At 39.3% G+C, this 27154-nt stretch overlaps 1 protein-coding gene across 11 annotated transcripts in view; it reads right to left on the reverse strand.

Moving 5' to 3' along the window:
- Positions 1 to 27154, reverse strand: part of ZFPM2 (zinc finger protein, FOG family member 2) — a 465402-nt gene that overhangs the window by 250392 nt on the left and 187856 nt on the right. For 7 of the 11 annotated variants that reach the window (XM_081874028.1, XM_081874031.1, XM_081874023.1 and 4 more), the window contains 2 exons: positions 26233 to 26391; positions 14505 to 14606 (listed from right to left, as the gene is read on the reverse strand). In XM_081874028.1, the coding sequence (XP_081730154.1) occupies positions 14505 to 14535 (31 nt within the window). In that variant the 5' untranslated portion in view covers positions 14536 to 14606; positions 26233 to 26391. The remainder of the gene's footprint in view (positions 1 to 14504; positions 14607 to 26232; positions 26392 to 27154) is intronic. The other 4 variants (XM_081874026.1, XM_081874033.1, XM_081874025.1 and 1 more) reach the window with 1 other exon arrangement.

The following is a 27154-nucleotide window of genomic DNA, read 5'->3' on the forward strand; positions in this document are numbered from 1 at the left end:
CACCCTCATCTTCTGAAGCCTAATCTGCATCTGTACACTCAGTTTGTCTCTTCAGCTGGTTTCATCAGGCTCCAGCATTCTCCAACACCCAGACTGATGGCTCCTTTTTTTTAATGAAATCATTTTCTTTCAAATTGAAAACTGCAAAAAGGTCTTGTGCATTTGCTACCTTTTGATGAGATAGCAATGTAACACCAGTACATTCGGCAGTTTGCTCCAAACCACCTTCCATTTAATATAATAAAATTCATTTTGGCATTTGTGTTCTTATTAAGCAGAATATTCCGCATGTTAACATGCCATGATTGAACTCTTATGCCATCCATGCATATATTTACACTAACGTACACTGCAACACCATATGGAAAGCTGCACTGTTCTGCATAGAAAATTCAGACAACTAACTAGAAATGACCACCACTTCTTAGCACATACACACAAACTCAATTAAAGAATTTCAAAATGTGAGAAATAGAAACAGATATTGTAGGGCTGAACAAAAGTCTTGAAAACCCTTGTTGCAATCCTTAATCTATCACAAATATTTTTAAAGGCAGACAAGTAGGGTAAGTAACGTAACAGAGTCACTGTAATATGCCAAAATTATGAATGAGCTGGTGAAAGAGGCACCACAATTAACTACTGGAGATTCTTAAGTATATCCTAAACGGCAAGGAAGGCTGACTACTGCATGTATCTGCACATTAAAAAGGTAATGATCCACATTGGTAGTGGAGAATACAAGCCTGCATAAGGAGCTTCAATCTCAGTTTATTGTAACAGTGAAGAAAACCAAGAGCATAATAAGAGTGACATCACTTCTATATATATTTGTATTCGTATAATTTAATGCTGACTTGTCTGCTATCATAACTCCGTTTTTAACAATGTACCTTTATTGTTTCCTGCCCTAAGCTCTATTAAGGGACAAATATAATAAATAAATAGTGAATAAATAAACAAAGAGAAACTGCTGAAGCAAAAGCAGTTATTATGGTGTGTATTTTTTTGTTTTTATATTGTAAACTGCCCTGTGATCTTCAGATGGACGGTACAGAAAATTAATTAATTAATTAATTAATTGGTATCTTTAGGATTATTTATGCATATAGTATTATATTTTTGAAAACACAAACACCAAACTTAAGGGGTTTTGATTGGCACAGCACCAATTATTTCAGATTCCTAGCTGCAAGGTACAAATTGTTTTTAATCTATTGTTGTTATTGTTGTTGTTATTCCATCACACAATAAAAAATTGGTCAAACATATTAAGATATTACACTTATCTTGGTAGTTCATTCAGTATCATATGCTTTATGACCTTATGACAGTAATGCTTATAAGGCAAAATTCTGACCACCAATGAACAAAATAAAGTCGTATTTCACAGCTATGATGTCATCAAAGGGCTATATTTCATGGCTATAACGCCTCTGAAAATATATACAGTATATAAAATAATATCCGTAAGAAGCTGCTTTTCCAAGTCTGCCTGAGGTCCAGCAAGGTGGACCTCCTTAAATTCCATTTACTGTATATTAGAATTTGAATATCAAGGAAGCCTAAATAGCCTGAGGGTGGAAAAAGCATTTTGCACCTCATATGCTGTAGCATATTTGCTATATTATATGCATTATACTATAAATGAATTGCTCATGTTATCTCCATTACTTTTCCCCAATATATCGGCATCGCCTTCCATTCACATATTCATACCTGCATATTTTATTTGACCTGTATATATTTAGAGATGGAACTTATACAATAGACAAACTGTTAGTGCTAGAAGCCCCAAACCCTGAAAATGATGTTTGCTGTTTCATTCAGCCTTAATGCAGCATCACAAGAATATCAGCCTTGAGCTATCTGTCTTGCTTTAAAAAAAAAAAAAATCACTTCACTTTTCCAGAAAGGAAAACTGATAGGATTATTTTCATGATAAATTAATTTTGCCATGTAATTGCAATTATGACTTCTAATTAATGAATGGTTTCAGCTTTACTAACTAGGTCAGCATTTTTCTTTATAATATATATCAGCTCTCTCTTTAGATAAGTGATATGATACATCTAGACTCTGGAGAAATAATAGCAAAGCCTTTCTTTAAGTACTAGGTTTAGATGCTTGAAAGGAGCATGGTACATTTTGCCAGGTAATTCTTTATTGTAGTTTGTAACTGAAATAGAAAACAGGGTAAACCTTTCCCTTTTAAAATTCAAACATATTCAAAAAAAGGTTTGGAACAATTTACATTTACACTTCAATCTGAACACAGTCACTCATCTGCAGGGGTAAGCAGCATGGTGCCCTCCAGATGTTGGGACTTACAGCTCCCATCAGCCCCAGCCAATGATCAGGGTGATGAGAATTGCACTCCAACAACATCTGGAGGGCACCACTCTGGACACCCTGGCTCTACAGGATTTGATTCTTTGGCATGCCATTAAACAGATGACTGGTTCTACTAACTACAATGTCTCTAATCACCTGTTGTGTGGGAGGAACTGAAACCAAGCTCTCATTGCCCCCAAAAGGTTATAATTGCACTCAAAGAAAATTGGAATAGGCTTTAAAAAAATCAGCACTCAGGTTTGATACACATATTTGAGCAATCGCTGTCTGAAACTCTGGTATGCCTCAAGCAAGCGTTAAGCTCAGCCAGCAAAGGATCCAGATAGTGTCATATTGAATAGGAGTTCCATACTACATGACCTAATATTTTTATTCATCGTTTTCATGACCGATCTGTAAGGCAAAACTAGGCTATGAGAGATTGGCAAGCCCATGTTTGTTTACTAACCCAAAGAGCTGAAACCCATGTCTTTCTCTTCCAAGTTCAGCACCCTAACCACTGCATCACACTGCCCCTACAGAGTATTGCCTGTACAATGGTACCTCAGGTTAAGTACTTAATTCGTTCCGGAGGTCCGTTATTAACCTGAAACTGTTATTAACCTGAAGCACCACTTTAGCTAATGCGCTGCGCCGCCGGAGCCCGATTTCTGTTCTTATCCTGAAGCACTATTTCTGGGTTAGCGGAGTCTGTAACCTGAAACATATGTAACCTGAGGTACCACTGTACTGGATGACTACAGAAGAAGCAGAGAATGGAGAAAGCTTTGTTTCTTTGAAAAAAATCTTAGTAAGAAAATCTATCTTTGCCTCCCTCTCCAGCTGATTTTGGCATTAGTTTCTGGAAATCAGGGTTTGCCTACTAGCGGGAAATGTAAAAGCATGCTCAAGGGCAGGGTGGAAAGTGTGTGAGGCAGGAGCTAGGGCAGAAGTTCCCAACTGTGGTCCATGGACCACCCATGATCCATAAGCTTCATTCAGTTGGCCCATGACATGAAGAAAAGTAGGAACAGTGGCTGTGAGCAGCAGGTTAAGTACGGTACATTGATTTTTAATTGGATTTTTATTGTTTCTTTTATTTGTAATATTGTCTTTTATTATTTCATATTGCAATATGTGATACAATAAATATAAGAAATAAAAATAGTAAAAAAAAGAAAGAATGCAGTTAGAAATCATACAGCTACTAGCACAAGGCACTGCAATTGCCGCAACAGGCAGAAAAGCCAATAAGTGGTCTTAGCAATTTTCAACTGGTCTGTAGGGGGAAATGTTTGAAAACCACTGAACTAGGGGTGGAGAAGTAGGAAGATATACCGGTAACTTGTTGAGAAAAGGAGTGAAACAAGTAGGAAAGAAGATGAGAAAGCAGCTGGAAGATTTGAGAAAAGGTTAGTATTTTAAGTGGAATGGGAATAACACTGGAATATAGAGAAGGAATAAAATAGAATGCGAATAGGAGCATGGGAAGCTGCCTTTACACTGAGTCAGGTCCATCTAGCTCAGTACTGTCTACATTGGCAGAGACTCTCTGGGGTTTCAGACAGGTTTCTCTTCCAGCGCTACCTAGAGGTACCAGGGTTCAAACCTGAGACCATCTGCATGCAAGGCATGTGCTATACCACTGAGCTATGAACCTTCACACAGCATGCAAAGATGTAAGAAGGGACTACAAGGAAGGAAGGAAGAAGTGGGACATGGAAAGGATACAAAGGGCCAGGGCAAAATGGGTACAAGGGTACAAGGGTACGGGAAATGACACATGGAAGTTTGGGTGGAGAAAGGAAGTGGAAAAGGAGTAAATAGGAGCTGGAAGGTACAGGAGCTCTAATAGTACATTGTCAGAAAATGCAAACACATAGCACCAGACCCAGTTTTCCATTAAAATTCAGGCACAAAGAAGCTGAAATAGTAACCACATGACAGTTACCTAAAATGGAAACATTTTGAGACTGTCAGATCATCGGTATGCTGCCTTTCATTCAGAGAATGCCAAAGCAGTTCACAGGGAAAAAATTAAGAAAAAGAAAAAGAAAACGCACATTCTAAAACATTAGCATTAGACACTGAAGTGTAGACTGACAAACCTAAGCACATGGAGCAATCCTATGCACAAGAAGCTGGCATAATCCAAGACAGCATAAATTAAAAGGTAAAGGTAAAGGACCCCTGACAGTTAAGTCCAGTCATGAACGACTCTGGGGTTGCAGCACTCATCTCACTTGATTGGCCGAGGGAGCCGACGTTTGTCCGCAGACAGTTTTTCCGGATCATGTGGCCAGCATGACTAAGCTGCTTCTGGTGAAACCAGAGCAGCGCACAGAAACGCCATTTACCTTCCCGCCGGAGAGGTACCTATTTATCTATTTGCACTTTGACGTGCTTTCAAACTGCTAGGCCAACATAAAGTTAAACCAGATCCAAACCCCATTCAGCAACAGTTCTGTTGTTCTGCCTAAACCAGTAAGAGGGGGGGAAACAACAATCATTTAAAATAGTGTTCTACACTAGGTTGTCAGGTCATGTGACTGAGCTGAATGGACTTATGATCCAGCCCAAGTCTGCTTCTATTTGATCCTGCCCCCAGGATGCCCCTCTGGGGTGGGGGTGGGGGGCTTACACTAGCCTTGGCCCAGTCAGGTTTGGCTTAGCCAGCTGAGCCCTAGCTGAGCCATGGGGAACAAGTTACATTGGTGTATCTTTGGCTGAGCCAGGGTTGGGAACTTAGCCAGGAATTAGCTGGCTGAACCTGAGATCCGCTGCACTTATTGCGGTTCTTGCCATAGGATTTGCACCCTAAGTTCCTCCAATGCTGAAACATACAGTCAACATTTTAAGTACATATACCCCATGTTCAGCTTTTTTCACAAACTGAAAACTAGCTTATCAAACAGAGGGATACTTAGTAGCTCCTATATGATAAATATTAGACATAACATGCACCATAATCCTATTTATTGGCTGACCACTGCATCTGGTAAATTACGTATTATTTGAATTAACAGGAACATAAAATTTGTAATGGTTGCACTGAAAATATCAACAAATATATTGTTTCAATCATTGTAGTTAGATTATTCCATCTGCTCTAGTATGTCCAGAGAAGAAAAAGGCAGGCAAGGCAGATTCCAACAGCACTGAAGGAAATTTCACTAGAGAAAATATTATTATGTGTAAAAACATGGGATACATAATTGAAATCAGTCGAAACACTACATAATTTCAGAAAGAATTGGCATTCTCCTAGCTCACTCTTTGTTTGCATGTACTTGTTGGACTGTAGTTTTCCTTCTAAATGATTCCATGTTGGGCATACTTGTTCAGTATATTAACACACCCGTCCTTCAACAGTTCAAGAAAAATTGTTGCTATGCAGGAATAATCTTGGCAGAATTAATGAGAAAAACACAACAAAGAGCAAAATGGTTGTGGACCAATTACATGCCCCTTTTGATTCTCAACCCATCTGCTTCCAGAAGCTGACATTGTTTCCTAGTCCTATGCAATTACCAGAGTATGTGATTGCCTTTATGACCAAAATACAGTGGAGACAGCTGAAAAGTGCAAAGCTTCCTGCCAGATTCTGCGGGTCCCCTGGTGCATGAAACTACAAGAAACAGTGTATTGTAATGCAGATGTCTGTTGATTCCCAATAGAATTTCAAACTCTAAGTCCTTCACTGCACAGCCAACAGAAAGTTGAACTTCTAAATGTCTTTACTATATTATGTACCATGTCCAAAAATGGGATTTTCCCCTGACAGCTTATCCCTTATGCTTATGTGTTTACATTGTATTGCCACACTTATGTTTATGAGTCCAATAAGAGAAACAATTACCCACAAAAGACTTTGACCCTTCTGTTCACACTTAGGGGGGGACTGACCAGGGAATCTGTGGTGCTCATTCTGTTCATCTAACACAGTAATCTGACCTCAACCCATGCTATTCTCCTCAACACTCAACACTCTTGTGGCAAGAAGAGAGAATAGCAGGGAAGTACCTTTGGGTGTGAAAAGAGATGTACTCACTGTAAAAGGTCAGAAGTACAAAACTGGTTTTCCTGGGAGGAGTGGGAGGCAGGGGCTCTGCAGAAGTCTTTCAAATCATGACGGGTTTGTCATTGGTGTTATGTCCAGATATTTGAAGAATGAGTGTACATCCAGCACATGTCATTCCACTGCAATCCCCACCCCCCAATACCATCAACAGTGTCCTGAGTTGGTGTCCAGCAACATAGCTATTTCTTTCAAATGAAGAGAAATCTCCTAAGATGTACCATAGCTTTTTTTTGTTCTTCTTAGTTTGGCATCCGTGTCCTAAACTGGAAGTAGTCATACCTCATGTTACAGACGCTTCAGGTTACGTGTTTTCAGGTTACGGACCGCGGGAAACCCGGAAGTACCGGAACAGGTCACTTCCAGGTTTCGCTGCTTGCGCCTGTGCAGAAGTGCTAAATCATGCTTTGCGCATGCGCAGAAGAGCCGAATCATGCCAGCGCGGCACTTCAGGATGCGAACGCTATGGGTTGTGGATGTGCCTCCATCATGGATTACGTCCGCAACCCGAGGTTCCACTGTACAGAGAACCAGCAAAGTACAGACCACCAAAATGCAAGTGCTCTTAAAACCCCCAACCTATTTTCATAGTACAGTTTTTCCTTCAGTAGTGGATGTTTTATCATAACCCAGCATCCTGCTTTGCACACTACAGACCTTGCAGTGGTCCCAGGCAGTGACTTGCAGATAGGGAGCAACAGGCAGGGCACCATCTCAGGACACCGTTGATGGTATTGGGGGGTGGGGCTTGCAGTGGAATGACATGTGCTGGATGTACAATCATTCTTCAAGTATCTGGACATAACACCATTGGCAAACCTGTCATGGGTTGAAAGACTTCTGCAGAGCCCCTGCCTCCCACTCCTCAATAGCAAAATGGCTCATTCCAGCATTCATTCCTGGATTCCCAAGTCAAGGTATTAACATTTTAGGCCAATAGCCAATAATCTACCCAATGCCTAATAATTGATAACCATGATACAGTATGTGTAAGTCAGTTTTGATCCAAAGAACTCCACAACTAGATGAGCACAACCAACACAGTTTGGGAGTTGTGCTTCTCCAACACCAGTCTCCATGTGGTAAACCAGTATAATCCTATACATTGGGTTGTATCCACGGTAAGTGCTCCTCAGAGTATACCCACTGAAAACAATGGACATGACTAATTTCAATGGGTTGTATCCAATTTAGTTCTACTTGGAGCAGCCCCACTGAAATTAAAGGAGTCAAGTTAGTAATGTCCATTATTTTCAATGAGTCTGAGTAGAACTAATACAGTCGTACCTGGGTTGTCGAACACCTTTGTACTCAGACGTTTTGATTCCTGAATGCTGCAAACCCGAAAGTGAATGTTTTGGAATTTGCGAACGTTTTTTGGAAGCTGAACATCCAACGCGGCTTCTGATTGAGTGCAGGAAGCTCTTGCAGCCAATCAGAAGCTGTGTCTTGGTTTTTGAACTGTTCTGGGAGTCGAAAGGACTCCCGGAATGGATTAAGTTCGAGAACCAAGCTACCACTGTAATGGATAAAACCTAATGGGTCTACTCCAAGTATGATTTTGTTGGATACAATCTGTTCTCTGTACAGAAGTAAGCCCCACTCAGTTCAATGGGACATGCTTCTAGGTAACCGTGTATAGGATTGTGGCTTGGGAGGAATTTCAAACACACTGATCCTATAGGATGGGAGGCTGGCTTTCAGAGAAAAACAATCCATTGAGTATGCAGCTCATGGAACCCAGCTCATGTTTCAGGGAAGAAAACTATTGCAAAATATTTTGTTAGTGCAGAGTGAAGGATAGAACAAGTTTTGTCTTTGCAAGAACCAATGATGGTTCACTGTAGTGAGCCTTGTGAGGTACGGCTCCCCTAAAACTTCAAAACATTTCAATAAACGGCAGAAGGGGGCGTTAGGTCGCCTGCTATCTTCCAGTTCTTGGGATACTTCATTTAGATGATGGAAACTGGAATTACATGTTTATGATTCAATGAGGTTCCCCCATCCTGCCCCTCTCCTCCAGTTTATCCAGCAACAGGGGTGTCTGGCTTTCTTCTTTTAATCCAGCATCCACTTCACTATAGAAGGTGTTATTTTGACTGCCTCTTGTTTCTTAAAGGACTCTGAAGTCGTAGTAATTTTGGCACTTTGTTATAATTTTTCTATGACACCCCCCCAACACACACACACACTTCCTCACATACTACACCAACACCCAGCCTCATTTTCATATGGATACAAAGCATCAGGATAAAATGATGGTTCATTATAGTGGTACAGAGCTCTTATCTTCATCCAGCAAGAGTCATTTCCTTCCCAAGATTGAAATGCAAATGTGAAAATTAATGATAACTGCATTATCTGATAGCCGAGATAATACCGATTCACCGGCAGAGTAACACACAGCCGTCCTATGATTTCCTCTGCTTCTTCACAATATTCTTCTTACTGTCAGACTATATCTATGGTTAACTGTGTTTCATGGATTTTTGTTAATTTACATCAAATAGCATTTTCCAAGATCCCATATCTACCACATTTCCCCAATCAAAAAGGAAACAAAATCAGGACTGTAATCTCAAAGTCCTTCTCAGGATTGATTTTGTAAAAAGGAGATCCTGCATTTTCAGTGTCTGTTTCCTAACTAGCCATCCTAATGTACACCAAACACTCTACCTGTTTTTCCCCCTCCCTGAATTAATTTATAGCACCAAATAAAAGAGTAATTTATAAAGGGCAAGAGGGTGTTGCAGAAAACCTATTAAAACAAACATTTAAAAGCCAATCCCCACCCCAAATCATGTACATAGTGTACACAGAAGGATATCACCAGCACACATTTCACTAAAATGGCACACTTCATAACCCTCACATGACAAAACCAGCTATTATTTGTCAGTTTACACCAGAATATTAATATGGTCTACTCATGTTTCGTTCAATTCTTCACTAGGCTGGGCATTTCTTGTGAATAAATGATTCCCAGAAAATCATAATTCTTCTGCATAGAACCTCAATCTTTTAATTCAAGAAAAATGATTCAGATTGCACGTAATTCAAATCAGCAGGAAAGTTCATTCCAATCCACATTTACTCAGATGTAAGCCCCACTGATTTCAGTGGGATTTATTTTCAAGAATGCACAAGATGGCAGTCTTAGCGGCTTCTTTTATTTTTTGACAGATTTAAGGATATCTGGGGACAGATCCTTTCCAGAGTCAATTTCCTGTGGTCTTCTATATAGGAGCCTTCCAACATGTCTGTTCACTCCAGCTCTCTGTTAGTTTTCTTCTCACTTCCCTTTATGGCTTGTAGACAGTAGATGTTGATGAAGCAAGGTTCCTGATCATGTTCATTTGTTATGCTGCCAAGTGAGACAATGCTGTCACGGGTGTATTCAACCTGAAACTGCAGAAACTGTTTGGCCTTTGGGCACTTTCTCGGTTAATACTGCCACTTTCTCTTCTGGAATTTGGCTACTCTAACTTCCCTGGTGCAACAGAGCTTCTGAAGTCTCACAGACAGCAATATATGAAATGCCATGCTGAGGGTTTGCTCAATGGCTTGGTGCATAGATAGTAGCCAAAAATATTTAATTTCTAGCTTTACTCAAACAATTTCCCCATTCATAGATCATATAATTTACCCACTTGCCTTGAAAAGATTCAAAATTTCTATACATTCCAATATCATTTTCATTTGGAGACAATGAGAACCAAAGGTTGAAGTTATACACATTTTTTTTTTTTTTGTACAGTTAATGTAACATAGAAAGTAGAATTTTTCAAGTGTATTTTATTTATGGTGGCAGGAGGAGTAACCTAAAACAACAATGTCTCATTGCTAAGGAGATCTTTTTGGTTTAAAATGTTTTCCATGAAATATATTGTAATATATTTTAGTGCCAAATCTTGTTTTTACATAATGCTGCAGTGCTTTGTGTGAAATATAGGCATATTTTTGTATATCATTAACAACATTATAAATAACATCATCATAATCAGATATACTGTATCTTCATTTTTGTTTGCACTATATTTTCCACCTGCTGGTTTCAGAAAATTACTGCTGGAGTTCTGCTCCTCTTCATACACAGAACACAGTAATTTGCAAAGTCAAGCAAGGATGAAAATGTGATTGAAATATAAGAGGCCTTTTTAATGAAAATGTTGTTGTTGCATTATAAATTATTTCTACAAAGAGTTTGGGCTTCCTTTACCCTTTTGAAGAGAATATTCTCCATTTTTAGACATGGCTATTCTGAGGAAATTATTGTTTAAATATGGTCACCATTATACACCTATCAGTTATGCTAATAATTACAGAATGAATTTTGACATCTTTACATAAGGCAAAACTCAACTGCATTCAAGGGAAGAGACGCCTCAGTATCATTTGAAAAACAAATCTAATCCTTTACGCTTTTTTGTTCCACAAACCAAGTTTTGCATTATTTACAGCTAATGGCTGTCTGGGTCATTCTTATTCATGTCGCTGAAACTGCCACCTTTTTCCAGCTCTGTCATGTTGCATTTGCACTGTTTATACTGTTTGTAAGAGAAAATATTAGCTTAGATTTCTGCCTAAACACGAAGCTCTTACACTTTATTGATTGCAGTCCACAGGTTTTTCTCTTAACTCTGAAGTCAATGACCAGGGTGTGTTAAATGATTTATATCAAATGAAAACTGATAAGAAAAGTCCTTGAAAACATCATTGGCTGCCATATCCATTTGTTAAACTCAACGTGCTTCTAAATGTAAGCTCAGAGTTTGAAACTAGATAATAGCTCTTTAGTTTCCAGCCAAAAAAATAATTTAAGGAAGTACTGCTACTGTCTTTAAAAGAGCAATAAACAGGCTCTACAAGTCAGTGCTGCTTCTCATTAGAGTTTTGAAAGTTACAGGTACACTCCAAGGAAGATCTAGGAAATGATCGTACAGAAATTTGTGCTGAGCCAAAAGTTTGTTTAATGTGTAATCCTATACATGTCTACTTAGAAGTAAGCCCCACTGGCTTCAATGGTACTTACTTCCAGATATGTGTGTATACAGTTGAACCTCAGTGTGACAGCAAGTACTTATCATATCAGGAAGTGACAATGCTTTCTCTTTTTTAAAAAACAAAGTTGAAAATGCTATTTTTTGTTGTTGCTTATGCATCTCCACCCCACCCAGAAAACTCCTGAAATGACTTTCGGTCATGACATTTATCCCAGGATGCCTCTGAAGCAATGCTGCATCGCCACATAGTGTCATTCCATTAACATTTTCAAGAAAACAATTGGCAGTCACCAGATAACATTTTGTTGTGCCACTGTTCTAAGTGGCTGCTAACACCACAATCCTATGCATACTTACACAGTAGGAAGCCCCACTGAGTTCAATTGTACTTACTCTCATGTAAGTATGCTCAGGATTGCAGGCAAGGGGGAATTAAAATGGCCACCTGAAATCTTTTTTAAAAAAATTCAGCACCCTCCCTAAGAAATGTGAACAAAACATTCCACATACTGCTTGCTACTCTAAAGTATATCCTTTACACTAAATGGTGATGCATGTAGAAGCAAAGACACATACAGACAGAATCTGTGGTATGATACGTTTTGATAACATTGATCAATTGATTTGAGAGGTACAGGGGTACCTCGGGTTACAGACGCTTCAGGTTACAGACTCCGCTAACCCAGAAATAGTATCTCGGGTTAAGAACTTTGCTTCAGGATGAGAACAGAAGTCACGCGGCAGTGGCGTGGTGGCAGCGGGAGGCCCCATTAGCTAAAGTGGTGCTTCAGGCTAAGAATAGTTTCAGGTTAAGAACGGACCTCCGGAACGAATTAAGTTCTTAACCCGAGGTACCACTGTACTTAGTGCTTCTTTAGACTCCCCAAAGCCAAGTCACATAGTTTATTGGGTGAAATATGTGGCTGCCAGTGACCAAGGACAGAATGGGTGGTCAGATATGTTTCAATCTACCTTCAGATAAGAGTTCAGTACTGTCACTGCTTTGGTCATCCTGGTGGATGATCTATGTAGACAAGGGCAAAGACAGAGCGACTACATTGGTTCTTCTTGATGTCTCAGAAACAATATATACCATCAACCATTGAATCCTTCTGGACAAATATGGAAATTTTGATGCTAGGGTCACCGCTTGGAGTAGGGATGTCTTAAGAACTCAAATAGGGTTGCTCATCCCTACACAGCTGCTGCGACTAGAATTAGGACGGGCAGCATAGGCCACCTCAAGTGGACTGCTCATGATGATTCTGCACCCTGGTTTCCCTTGTTATTTGGCCCTCACTCACACAGAATCAATGCACACCCCTAGCAGATATAGCATGCTACCTCAAGCTTAAATCCCTGCTCAGTTTACTGATTATCCTCATGCACTTGGCTAATCACTGAGCTATTCTATCATGCACAAATTACACGGCTCTTAAAGGAGCTACACAGGCTGCCAATGAGCTACCAGTCCAAGTTTATGAGATTGGTTTACCTTACTTAGGTTCCCAGATTTTTGCTGCATTTCATTTTCATAATTTTTATGTCTGATGGCTATACCTTTAAATTTTGTTGTACACTACCTTAAAATCTGGTGAGAAAGCTGGTTTAATATTCTGCCTGATTAATATTCTACAGTCTTTTAAATGTGTGGAAAGGGAGTGCTTTGCTGTTTTGTTTTAATTATCTACTTAATTTTATCCTGTATTTTATTCTGTGAGCTGCCCTGAGATCTTATGATGAAGGGCGTTATATAAATATAATAAAAATAAATAAAATAAAAATGTTTAAATAAATAAATAAATGTATTTTTCAGGCTGCCGGATAAGCTAAGGGTGGTAAACAATTTTGCATGCTCAGAAATGCCATACCAATGATTATAAAAATGGCTCTGGGGGTTGTGTGTTTATACTCAAGAGTCATGTTTCACACATGACTTTTTCCAAAGTAGAATGTGTATGTTGGGTGCAAACCAGACACCATTTCAATATAACACTTCTTCTAACAGATAGGTAGCCGTGTTGGTCTGCCATAGTCAAAACAAAACAAATTCCTTCCAGTAGCACCTTAAAGACCAACTAAGTCAGTTCTTGGTATGAGCTTTCGTGTGCATGCACACTTCTTCAGATACACTGAAACAGAAGTTTCCAGACCCTTCTATATAGTGAGAAGGTGGGGAGGGGTATTACTCAGAAGGGTGGTGGGAATGGGTGATTGGCAGATAGCTGTGATGAGCCTGTTGACGACTCTTAACGACTGCAATAGGTTAAGAGTTAAGAGTCGTCAACAGTACTCGTTAAGAGTCGTCAACAGGCTCATCACAGCTATCTGCCAATCACCCATTCCCACCACCCTTCTGAGTAATACCCCTCCCCACCTTCTCACTATATAGAAGGGTCTGGAAACTTCTGTTTCAGTGTATCTGAAGAAGTGTGCATGCACACGAAAGCTCATACCAAGAACTGACTTAGTTGGTCTTTAAGGTGCTACTGGAAGGAATTTGTTTTGTTTTGACTTCTTCTAACATTTGGAAGAATTACTACACATGAGGCAGTATCCAACTAACAGGTCCCATCAGCGCAAGGTTACCACTTATGCAACATGAGTCTCCATCCCTTTCACCCATGTGCATGCTCTATGCCCTCCTGAAAACCGTTCTGGGGAGTTGGGGGAACCTTTGGACCAGAATTAGGGAACATGCAGGGGGAGGAGAGGGGGAGAAGTCCCATTGCACAAGTAAAAACCCTTGTGCTGATGGGATGTTTACTTAATGCTACGTTGAACAGATCATTGCCTTTTGGTATTGACCCCAAAATCTCTACTTAGCAAAAATAAATAAATAAAATGCTAAGGAAAAGGAATCTTTTGCTATACATTTTAAATTACGTAAAACTTTTGTTTTCCACTTTTCAAGGAGACGAAAGGAGAAACCCTTTATCTTGCTACTCATCTATAAAAAAAATCCAAGAAAGGTCTTTGCAAAAATAAAATGATATGCAACATTCACTATGGTCAACTGGCAAGGTGGAGGGAGCATTGAGTCTTGCAGTGCTGGTGGTTCATTTATCTATATAGCAATATATTCCTACCTGGCCCATCCCAGTCTTCTGTTTCAAGCATAAGTGGTCCAGGTTTCTCCAACCGTGCATCCCCATCAGAATCTGCTGCTTCTTGGCTGCCCTCTTCATCACCTATCAATTTGCAAAGGAAATACACAGAATTAACATCCTCTGCTTCCTACTTCTCTCTCTTTCTCCATCTTAAAACACAAACACGAGACAATGAAATTAATCATTTTAACTGCATATTACACACACACACACACACAGTCTCTCTACTGGAGAATAAAATTAACAATCTTATTTTTTTAAAATAACAATATTCTAGCACGTTTGCATCTAAGGAGTTATTAAAATGTCAATAAATCCTACAAAACTTTATAAGAATCAAATCCTTGAAGCTTGTTCAACAGCTTCAAAAGTCTGTATCAGCCTTCCCCAATATAGAAACATTTAATTTGAGGGGATTTGGGGGGTAAAACCAATGATGGGCCTGTATGATGCAGATGTGGATTTGGGAAAGATTTGGAGGGGGGAAGGGATTATGTGTTTTCTGAGAAAAAAAAGGACAGCACAGATTTTCACCAAGAAAACAGAAATCCATGAGATTCTTTAAAAATTCCCACTTCATAGGTGGGAAATACATCTCGCTCAGAAGGCAGTCCTTAGGAGATAGGTTTGAACCTTAGCACATTTTAGAAAATAAATGCTGAGTAAACTTTGTGGCCTATTAGCTGGGATTGTGATTTATTGACAGCATAACAGAATATAGCCTTGTTTGAACATTGGCAGTAATTTCCCCCCTACATATAATTGGAAGTGTCACATTTTGGGGGGAGATCAGGATGCTACTTTGCTATCCAAAAGACACAAAGTTGGAAGTCCTAACAAAATCACATGCATTTAGGACTGAAGTTCTAGTGTCATACAGGCATTCTTCACACTACAGTAATCCATGCACATCCCCTCAATATAAGTCTCTCATAAAAAATTCTTATGCAATAGTAACTATTGAGCTTTCTTGACTGAGTATCACAGCAGCTGTTCATCCCCCTATAATGTATTTTGCAATCGGCTAAATCTACAAAGTATTTTTTTTAACAATGAACAGTTCAGAACTGACAGGTCTAGTTTCTTGTTCACAACTGCTTATCACAGTACAGATATCATATATGTTTTCCAGGTGCTTTCTATAGTTAGGATACCTTCACAGAAGCCGCTCATGAAAGATAAGGTCATAAAAGAGATGAAAAATGTGTGAGCTTCATACACTCATGGTTTTATCATCAGACAAGATAGCTTTCGGTAAAGGACTTCTAGTTACAAACAGAAAGCTGCCTACAAGAAGAGAGGGAAATGTGAAAAGTTTGGAATGGAGTTCAAGTTTACTCTTCCAGGAAGCATAAATGTAAAACTAAATTACCAGTATCACCAAACAGAAAATTACAGTGGAAGCTCTGTTTCAAAGTGACACTACAGAGCATCATAAATAAATACATCAAATTTTGGAGCGCCATGAGAGAGCTCTCCTTTTGTTGCTGCTATATACATGCCCATACTATGTGTACACAATGGGCCTTAATAATATAAGAACAAAAAGAGTCCTGCTGGATCAGTCCAAAGGTCCTTCTCATCTAGCATTCTGTTTCTAACAAAAAACAGTCAGGTGCGTTTGGGAAGCCCACAAAAGGAGCAGGGCGTGAAGGCAACAGCTTTCTCCTTTTGCTTATTTCCAGCAGCTGGTCTTCAGAGGTCTACACTGCCTCTGAGCAACGATCCTTAGCAGTCTGAACATAGTAAAGGGGTAAAAAATGAAAGACAACAATAACTTTTACAAAGTAAAGGAAACACCATGCAAGCACCTAGTACTTACTAAATTTACTGCCCTAAGTCAGTAAAAATACAAATACTCAGTGCTGATTTAAAAACAATTATCAGTGTAAGCTCAAGTTATAGCCTCCAACCTAATTTTAAACAGTACAACCAAGAAAACTGAAGCCAGTTTTCATTTGGCTGGATTCATGCTAAATTTGTCACAGTTTTCAGCCTGATTTCAATAGGTGCAAATAACTTAATCCATCCACCTCATCCCACCATCAGTAATGGTGTAACATTATCTCAGCAAAAAAGACAATGTACTATATATTCCAGCTGATTTCAGTGAGAATTAAAAAACAGCTCCTTCTATTCCAACCTATTCAGCCATAATAAAGCATAAGATAGAGGCTACCTCTGCAGTGAGATATGGCACATCAACATCAGTATGTAAATTTCAAAGAGCTCATATCTTATATTGTATGGGTGTGTACCATGGAACTATATAACACTGGCTTCGTGTACGAAGAACTTCTCAAGTTTGGAGGTGTTCAAACACACAACTTCAGTCCCAAATGCAAAAGGGGTGCTCTTTAGATAAGCAGTCAAGTGAAGCAAGAGTACAAGAAAAGGACATTATCAGAACCCCCGCAAGTATTTCACATCATGACTTCAGAGTCAAATTAATTTTGCAGTGAATCATGACACACCAAAAGCAGATACATTCTTGGGAGCATAGTATTTTTCACTTTAATGGGTTATTGTTTGCAATCTGCCCAAAGTTCTGGCGATGGACTTTAGGAATGATTGAATTTAATATTTTTCTAGTCTGACACTTTTGAATTTATTTGCCCATAAAACTGTCCTGTATCTACGTGAATTTGCTAATTTTTAAAGTTTCTCATGAATGTGTATTTCAATATATACTTGCAAGCATATTTTCTTTAAAAAATATGTGTTTTAAACAAATATTGATAGAATTTTTGAACAGGACATTCAGAAGATAGGAAAGTCAGTGGAAATCTAACCACACAGTCATTTAGGAGAATCAGATTCTGTCAGTTCACACTGGAATTCACAAATATCAAATTGCTCAGGCATGCCTAAGTAATTTACAGTCCTGATAACATAAACAATGTTGCCACAACCTTCTCCATGTGCAAGTCTATCAAATGGGTTTGGAAATACAGAACTGCGGGAAGTGCTCCTCTCACAACACAGTGTTGGAATGAAATTGAAAAAAAGGGGGGGAAAGGGGAGGTTTCTCTAAGTCCCTCTATCAGAAATTGAAACTTGAAAACACAATTGGAAAACTGTAGCTGCCTCATCATTTCCTCAAATGATCCACCACCTGGTGGGGAAAAGTACATTGAGATTTAAGCAGATTTAAGTGAGAGATTATGACATTTAAATAATTCCTATCTCACTCTTGGATGTTAAAAAATTTCAGGGGTGTTCCTATGTTAGGTTTTTAGGAAGCATTACATCCACTGATTTAAGAGCTATGGGATTCACTATGATTTAAGAAGGAAAGTCCTCAAAGAAAAACATTCAGTTAGCCAACAATATATCCATGGGCGTAATTATTGTAGTATTGAGCTGCATTTCAGTAAAACAGGGGTTCTGTTATTTTTTAATTTAATTGATTATTTTTTAAAAAAATTCTCTTTTATGTCAGTTCCTTTCTTAGCCATACCCAGCTTTGTCTGACAGAAATGGGACAAAAGGAGTAGGGGACGGCGACTGTAGAATTGCAGGTTCTCTGCTGCACTCATTTAGCACCATTTATACCCCATATTTTCCTGCTCTTTTCTCCTGACTGCCGCCTATCACTTAGTAATTGGTGCTTATTACTTACAAAGTGACATTTTTTAAAGTGCTGGTGACAAGCAGTATGTTGCTTTTATACTTGAAGCACATAGCTTTATAGCTGCCAAATACACACAAAGAGAGAAGAGAGGCGGAGGTACAAGAACAGTCACATTCCATGGGATAGACAGCAGCCAGTATTATGCTGCCCAATGGGATTATGTGAAAACCGTACGTCAGAACTTGAGAAGAGTGTATCCAAACATGAAATCATATTTAATATTGATCCTGAAGTATTTCACAGTTTCCTGAATGTACCCAGTTTCACTTTTGGGGATTTCCACCACAACCCTAAGATTAGATCTTGCTTATTAAATAAAAGTCCACTGAATCAAAAAGCTCTGCATGTGCTTAGTTGCACAAGGAACAGAATTGTGTACACAACTAGATTAGCCCTTCTGAAAGCCAAAGAGGGAAGCCATTTTTAGGGTTGAACTACAGTGTACATTTGGGGAATTAGGAACTGCAGCTGGAAAAACCTCAAAAGAAAGCTGCAGTTTCTCTTGGTTCTCTCACCTGTATGCTTACATAGCTTCTTTGAATCATATTATTTGGTGTATTTACCACTACTCAGTACTCATTCAACAGCTACACTGCCCCAGTAATTAAATTTTATTGGATTAGGTGCTGTTTTGAAAGTGTAACTCACCCTGAGGAGATGAGGTGAGGAATAAATCAAAATAAATTAACTGCCATTAATAAATATGTCTGGTCAAAAGTTGCTCACATTTTTATTCTAACTTGTGTGGTAATCCTGTCATAAAGAGCATTTATCCAACACCACAGATTTGATGCAACAATATTTTCCCTGATAAAGTCAGTTCTGTATTAACACTACAATGAACAAATCCTTTGGGTCAGGGCTGTCCATATTATTAAACAATATTCTAGGATTCCCCACCAGCAAGCCATTGAGAACAAAAGCATAAAGAATACTTGACTCTTGGATGAAATTGGAAACAGACTACCTGGTACAAAAGTGGCTGCTAGATGAGAGCAAATTACTCTGTTCCTGTTGTGTTAGTTTATAGTCCTTATCCAATTAATAGATCACCTCAAATGTATTTCTCTGCTTTTCCTTTGGAACACACCAACAAGGCCGAGAAGGGGGTCTTGTCAACTGGGCAACCCTGGACCGCCATACACACTGTCCAGGCTTGTGCCCCAGAGAGTTCAGTCTGGTGCTACCAATGAAGCAAAACAAACATGGGAGGCAGCAGTTATGAGTTACCAGTCTCTGCAGCCACAGTAGGCGCTGTGATTCTCCAGCAGTTTTGACTTCACCCCTGCAGGCACACTCCAGTGACTCTCGAGGCAGACAGATGCCAACAACCTCAAATTCAGCATTTCTGATGTCTTAAAAAGGGGGATCATTACCACACACTGCAAAAGGTCTTATTACATCTAGCTCCATAGTTCGAGTCCGTTGAACTCTCATGAAGACCCAGAAGGGCACCTGGAAAATAATCTATATCTTGTAACACTCAGCACTTGATCCAAGATTAGGGAACTACTACCAGAATCACCCTCTATCTGACGTAGAGAAGTAATTCCAATCTGAGTTCAAATGTGGAGATCAACCAAGTCCGTTCTACACTAGACACTGTATGTTTGTAATTCTATTTAATTCACTTACATTTGCTTCTGGCCAAGGAAAACCAGAAGCAAATTCTGAGGAATTCCAAAAGCTGATTTAAAACAGATTGCATTTTCTGGCTACTATCCAGATAAATTGTTTGAATGTCTATACCACCTCCCAGTTTTGAAGAGGCAAGTTACTTTTTTAAACTAAACAGAGGCTTGCCTCTTTGGGCACATGAGCAGTAGAAAAACTGCAAAGGAAACCATGTTTTCCAGCTGCACATGCAGTACATTTACTTATGTACACATAATTTTTTGGATCAAATAAACTTTCATGGTATAGACAAAATATATCAAGTAATAGATTTTGCAATACAAATCCTCAGTGTTAATATATGCACAAACCATTGGGAATTTGATGCTGATGATTCTTTGAAAATCTTTTAAAAGTACTGTTTATTACATACATTAGCCTTTTCCTCCTTTTTCCCTTCCATTGGGGAACACATGTCATCCTGTATTATACACTATCTCTGCTTACCAAAAAGAATTAGTGTGCCCTTCATTTCCTTGAAAAACATACATAAAGGCTCCAGGAAGAATTAAAAATAAATAATAAAATTAAGGAAGTGCAAGCTCGAAGAAACATGAAGTATTGTCAGAAAAAGATAATGTCAATCCTGGGGGAGTAGTGGGGCCTTGTGCCAAGCAAAGCTGGGGGCTGTTCAATCACCTCTATCAGTGCTCTATCAGTGTCTACACTCCAGCCAAATCCAGAGAAAACAAGGAGTCAAAGATGCAGGTCAATAAGCTTATAGACGATTTGCAGAAACAGCTCCTCCAGCAAGGTAAAAAACAAAGTCATATTGGCTTTTCAGTTTTGGGTGTTTTTTTTTATTATTCCTTCACTTTGAACTCTTTGGTCTAAGCACACCCTGGAAATGTCACTGTTATATGCAAGAGCTGATCTTCTTAATCCCGTTAAGAAAAAAGAACAAAGTTGTCTGTAAAGACCTTCCTATTGAACTCAAGAGTGATTACTGTATGGTATAGCTGCCTTATGCTGATCCTGCTCCCAATTGCTCGAGCATTAGAAGAGCAGAAAATATGTCATTAAAGACATTGCTCGGGAGAGGGAAAATCACTATTGATTGAAAATATTTCATTAAAAAGAATAACTAGACCTTCCTGCTTATTTTAAAGCACAGACATACATAGAAAGAAAAACAAGCAAATATATTAAGTATCAAAGCTAGACACAAAAGCTGCAGAAAATATTTACACATGCTCACACAAAATCATTCAACAGAAGGAAGGAGGGATACCAGGAAATCATTTCCTAGGCTGCCAAGGATTTGGTGAGTGTTAGAGACAGTGCCAGCGACAGCTCCACACAGACACAGCATGAAGGAGAAAAAGGATGCAGAAAACAATAAAATGTAATACTGGAGTCTTTTAGCAGCACTTATAACATCAGGAGCAGTGCAATGGATCACGGGCTCCTTCTTCAGCTCCTTACAACTTGCACACAAATTCCTTCATACTTCATGCAAGTTATTTGTTATCTATATGGTTGCCCACACTGACTTCTATTAACTATAACCCCGAGTTTCCTCTTAAGCTTCCGAAATTAGGGTTTAAAACTGGTTAGAAAACTCTGGTTAAGAAGACAGAATCCGGTCAATGTTAACTATGGTTAATGTTTGTGTCAATGCATCACTTAATGAAGGCCAACTAGGAAAGAATAGAAGGCACGGCAGCCAAGAAATGTATACTCTTGTGTGTGGTTCCCTGTGTCTTAACCGTTTTTACATCTGTACCAACTCCTACCCTCAGCTTTTGTTGACTCTTTTGTAAAGGCTCATTGCTGATAATCAAGCCACACTGAAATAAGGGAACAATCACAAGATTTAATTAATCCTGCACATGTCTGCTCAGAAGTAAGCACCCTTAGGATCAATAGAAGTTATTCGTAGGACAATGTGTAAAGGACTGCAGCTTTAATAACCTACTTACAAAGTATGATTTGTAAAACAAAGACTGATTACATAGGTTGAGCTTCTTAAACAGCATCCTAACTATTAACGGGTAATTTCAGCTTCTCTTTTAGTATATACTTTTATGTGCCAGTAGCAGATATATATCCCACCCCCTTGCCATGTTAGGTCTCATCCACCTAACATAAACTGCAAACTGTAAAACCAGAGGTTAACTGTGTCTTATACAAAAAAATTACATGGCTCATGATCAAAATATCAAGACAAACACAAATAATAAAATCAACTGAAATTAATCAGACTCAGCAAAAATGCAGCTCATATTAAATTATTCCACCAGTATTCACAGCTAGAGAGAATAGAAACAACTTACCTTACCTCCCCTCCTAAACTTTCAGAAATATAGTCACAGGTGCAGTTCCTCAGGAAGGGAAAGCTAAGTTTCACCACCCAATTCCAAATATTCTTTAAAATGCCCCCCATTCCTCCCTACCTGCACATCTGGGAGGGCATTTCAGTCCAGCCTTCATCAAACTGAATGAATACATTTTTAACCAATGAAGAAAAGAGGATCAAGCTTACTGTCAGGCTGTATTTGCCAGTATTTATACCACAGTGGCTGTTGTGGCACATCAAAATCCTTTCTGTGGCTGAATGAAACCCACAAGACCTGCACATTCATAGACTATGGTAGCTTACCAGGTTAAGTCTCAGCCTCAAAGCTTCAGCTTCTTGGTTGGAAGTTTCCCCTGGAGTCCTTGGCACAAAGTTATAAAATAATGCTAGTGCTATTTTGTGTTGTGTGTGAACTTTTAGTTATTTGGTTGATTCTTCTTTGATATGCGGTGGAGCCTGGGGCAAGGAGGTGCACTGAAAATCTAATACGGAGTTTGTGGGGGAAATGACCCAATGCACTTCAAGTGAATTTCCAAGGTCCCTTTAATAAAATTTTCAGTCCTTTCCAGAGCATTAAAAGAAAAAGAAGGGGGGCGGAGGACGGGACAATCCAGGAATGACTTTATAATACTCTCCATCCAGATAGGTTCTCTCAATACTTCAAAGTAGGCATTTTCTGTCACACCGCCCTCAGTTGGAAAGAGATTACTGGGTTTATGTACACTTTCATTCTTAGAAATATCCTTTCCAATTTCATTTGTAGCTGTGGCAGTGAAGGACAGTTTTACAGCTTCTTTTATGAATATTGCTATACATCATCTCCCACAAGGAGTGTGAAGATGTCAAAGACCATGTAGCCGTGTGTGTGTTTATGTGAGAAGATGCAACAGATGTCTTCAGTAAACCCAAGTTTTGGAAAACAGATGACCAACCAAAACTCTAAGCAAAAGCTTTACTGTTTGCTTCAGTGATGTACAAGTCTGAAGTTCATACTTTGGGGTTTCTAATTGTTCAGAACAGCCAGAAGTCAGGAACATGACTTAAAAACTCATTTGTGCATGTGTGAAGCAATGATAGGTTCCTCTTTCATTTTCACCATTGTACCTTCCACAACCAACAGGGCAAACCATTATAAGATTCCACAATCCATTCACATTAGCTGTGGAAACTATAAGGGGAAGCTTCATTTGGGCATACAATGAACAATAAATAGTTTCTTTAGATTGCAGCCTAAATGAATATGCATTAGGTAATAAACTGCCTAATCTATATGATAGATATTGAGCTAACGGAAGTGCAGTCTCTGACAATGAATGGCTTAGGTGATGCCATAACAGAGAATGCTCAGCTACTGAGTAAATGACAGAGTTTGTAGACCAGCTTCTATGAGGGAAAAGAAAGTTGTAAATTTGGCTAAGGACTGAGAAGATGTCTAGAATATAGGGAAACTAAGAGACAGAAGCTGAGAGGCAAGGAGGCTGAAGGACAGGTGTGGAGCATGTAATGCACTGAGATAGAAAAACCTGAAGGAAAAAGAGCTAGGAAATAACGCTTAAAGAAATGTGTGGGGTGGGAGGGTGGACAGATAATTTGGGCACAAGGAGGCTTTGAGACACTTTACAGATCTCAGTATCAGGAAGGACCTGTATGTTATTGGGGGAATGAATATGGAAGTGCTAGGGAGAGATAGGATGGCTAAGAGGCATAGGAAAACAGACTGAAGAACAGACATCTCAGAAACCAATGGATGATGGTGGGAGAAATGGACTCAAGAAAGGAAGACTCAAGGATAAAGCAGATTTGGAGTAAAACAAAGAAGAGGGCACAGAGGTAATTTAAGATGTGCACTAAAGGTAAAGAAAAAAGCAGGTATAAGAAGCTTGGAGGGCTGGAAATCATGGGCCAAGAAGTCAATCAGATGTGGCTTCTACTATAACTGTAATATTATGAAATATCAACCTTCTGAGAGCAAAGAGAGCCAAAAACACCATGTGCACAGTCAGAATTTTACATATTGATCTAGCTGCAGTTTCTAGTTAAACTGTTATTAGCAGATGCAAATGAAACAGCTATTTTTCTGCAAGATCTTTACAAGTTTCAGGAATCCTTTCCACAGTGTATTTTCACTTTTTATTTATGTATTTGTTTATTTCACAAAATGTATACACCATTTGATTCTAATAAAACCTCTAAGTGGTTTAGAAGAAGGCTACATTAGTATAACATTACCATTTTCTGATAACTGCCGCCAAGACTTTAAACAGTAGGCATAAAATAACATATGATACAGTGACTGGACAGTAACAAATATACCATTTTATATGGGCCAGACAACTAAACAAACTTAAAGTTTCTTTGCTCTTTGCTGCCTCAAGAAGCAATGGTCCAGCTTCAGCTTTTTAAACTGGTATCTGTACAAGTCTCATGCCCATGCACATCACCTGTCCACCCCTCCCTTCTTGGCATGCCGTGAGTGAAGGCTCCCTTGGGTTACCCGTTTCATGTTATGTCACCATAGTTTATGTCCACACTGAAAAACTATGATGGGCAGGTTCTGAACAAACCAGGGTTTGAAACTTGTTTTACATCCCCAAGAATGCATAGGCACAGGGTTCGTGCTTGTCTATGTTACATCTGAACTAGACCATTATTTCCTGGTTGAAATGTAAGCAGCTGGGACAAAGTAGAGTCAAATTATCATTAGAGGGGTAAGGCAATCCAATCATTATTATCTCAGCTACTCAGCAGGACAAGTAAGAGAGAGTTCCAAAAGAGGGTCAGAACAGACTGACACAGCTCAAGTCTAGCATTAAAGTTAAAACCAATACAATTCATTTCATTTCATGCTTTAAGAAACCAAACACATTTTTGTCAACTCAGTTTTAGGGAGGGAAAGAGTTGACTATTATGGACCCAAGCACAATGAACCGTTGATATAGCAGAAGGAACTGGAGGAACTGAAGGGCAAAACCAACCACTCAATCAGGAGAATTTTTGATTTATTAAAGTTGTTTTAATTTATTTTTGTTATTCACCTTGAACTTGTCTGAATAGGATAAAAAATGTTTCAAAGAAAGAAATAAGCTAGATTCCTTTTGTGCTCCATGTCTGGAAAGTGAAGCTATAAAGCTGTTCAAGCTTCTTTTACTGTCCACTTTCTTAATTTTTTTCAAGACAGCTTCTCTTCAACTACGGTTAAAGATGACTGGCTTTGAAAGTATACATAGTTAATGTTAGCCACACTTTATCAATCGAAATGTAAAAAACCATGGTTGAGCGGAAGAGATAGATTCCAAACTTCTGCTGCACAGGAGGAAGAGAGAGGAGTGTGAGAGCTCATTTATGTTCATTTGCATCCTGCTAAATAGGTTTAGCGTGGTATGCTATGCAAATCTGCCCAACCTGTCTTTTGCTCATGGCTTATCTTTGAAAAGTTACTGAGCATCATGGAGCCCATGCCATCACCTTAAAGGAATGTTTTATAATGTTGTAATCAATAGTTCATAGGAATCAAAACCACAGGAACACAGCTAAAACAGCATTGGACAAAATTATTTTGAAAATGCTCTGAGAAGATACTATTTTTAAAATATAATTTATTTTTGTTATTCACCTTGAACATGTTGCTACTAGTACCAAGATTTGTGACTTGATATGTAACATGTATTGCAATTTTTTGTTTCTTAAGTCAGAATATAGTGTGGTTACATCCACACCATACACTTAAAGCACTTATACCACTTTATTTAATTAATTCAAATGACTTTTTGACTGCCAGAACCAGAATGAAATGCCTTTAAACCTAAACCAAATATGAACACATACAAGTTTTAATGTGTGCTGTAAAAGAAAGGCTCTTTGATCCTAAGTTCAGAATCAAACAAGGCAAAATGGTACAGCAGAAGCAAATGCTTTGCATTGAGACTGTGCATAAAAAACAGTCTTTGTTAGTTTGAAGTAGCATTTGCTTAACAAACTGTTCAGCAAGAACTGGGTACATCTGATTATGTCAAAAGAGGAATTTTTTGTGTAAAATATTTGCAAGGGAGTCGATTCAATACAAATGATTGCTGACCCAAGGATTGCTTAATACTGATTACCTTTATTACAAAAGTATTCCACTTCTTCACAGCTCAGATTCCCAGGCTCAAATTCTGCAGAAAAGCTTCCCTCCAGAGGAAAGTCTTCTTTGGAGATAATGTCATTTCCCTCCGATAGACACTCTTCTTCTTCATCCTCAACAGCATCCTCAAGGGGGCCTTTAAAGAAACCAACAACATTGTACCAACATAATGTACAAGTAGTCGCATAATAAAAGTGTAAAGTTGGACATCTGTACCTAAGGTTTCATAGAAGTAGATGATCACAGAAGTAGATGATCTTTCATAGGTGGCTTTTCTTATTTAGCTTGGTCTTTAAAATGTTCCTTACAGTGCACGCCTACTCAGCAGCAAGCCCAATTGACTTCAATGGGTCTCACTCCCAAGTACAGTGGTACCCCGCAAGACTAACGCCTTGGAAGACGAAAAACTCGCTAGACGAAGGAGTTTTTCGTTTTCTTAGCCGCTTCGCAAGACGCATTTCCCTATGGGCTTGCTTCGCAAAACGAAGCTTGCCCCGCAAGCTCCGGGGATAGCGGGGAAGCGCAGCCCGTCTTCCCTGCTGTCCCCGGACCTCGTTTGAAGCAAGGGGCGGTGGGGAGAAGATCGCTTCTCCCCGTTGCCAGCCCCGCAATCTCCGGGGACAGAGGGGAAGGCGTGCGCGCCTTCTCCTCTGTCCCCGGACCCCTTTTGAACCAAGGGGCGGCAACGGGGAGAAGCGATCTTCTCCCCTCCGCCCCTTGCTTCAAAAGAGGGGACAGAGGGGAAGGCGCACGTGCCTTCCCCTCTGTCCCCGGAGATTGTGGGGCAGGCAACGGGGAGAAGCAATCTTCTCCCCGTTGCCCCTTGCTTTAAAACAGGTCCGGGGACAGAGGGGAAGGCGCGCGGCGCTTCCCCTCTGTCCCCGGACGGTCTCCATAGG

Source organism: Podarcis erhardii, assembly GCF_964252035.2.
Source record: "Podarcis erhardii genome assembly, chromosome: 8".
NCBI classification, from domain to species: domain Eukaryota; kingdom Metazoa; phylum Chordata; class Lepidosauria; order Squamata; family Lacertidae; genus Podarcis; species Podarcis erhardii.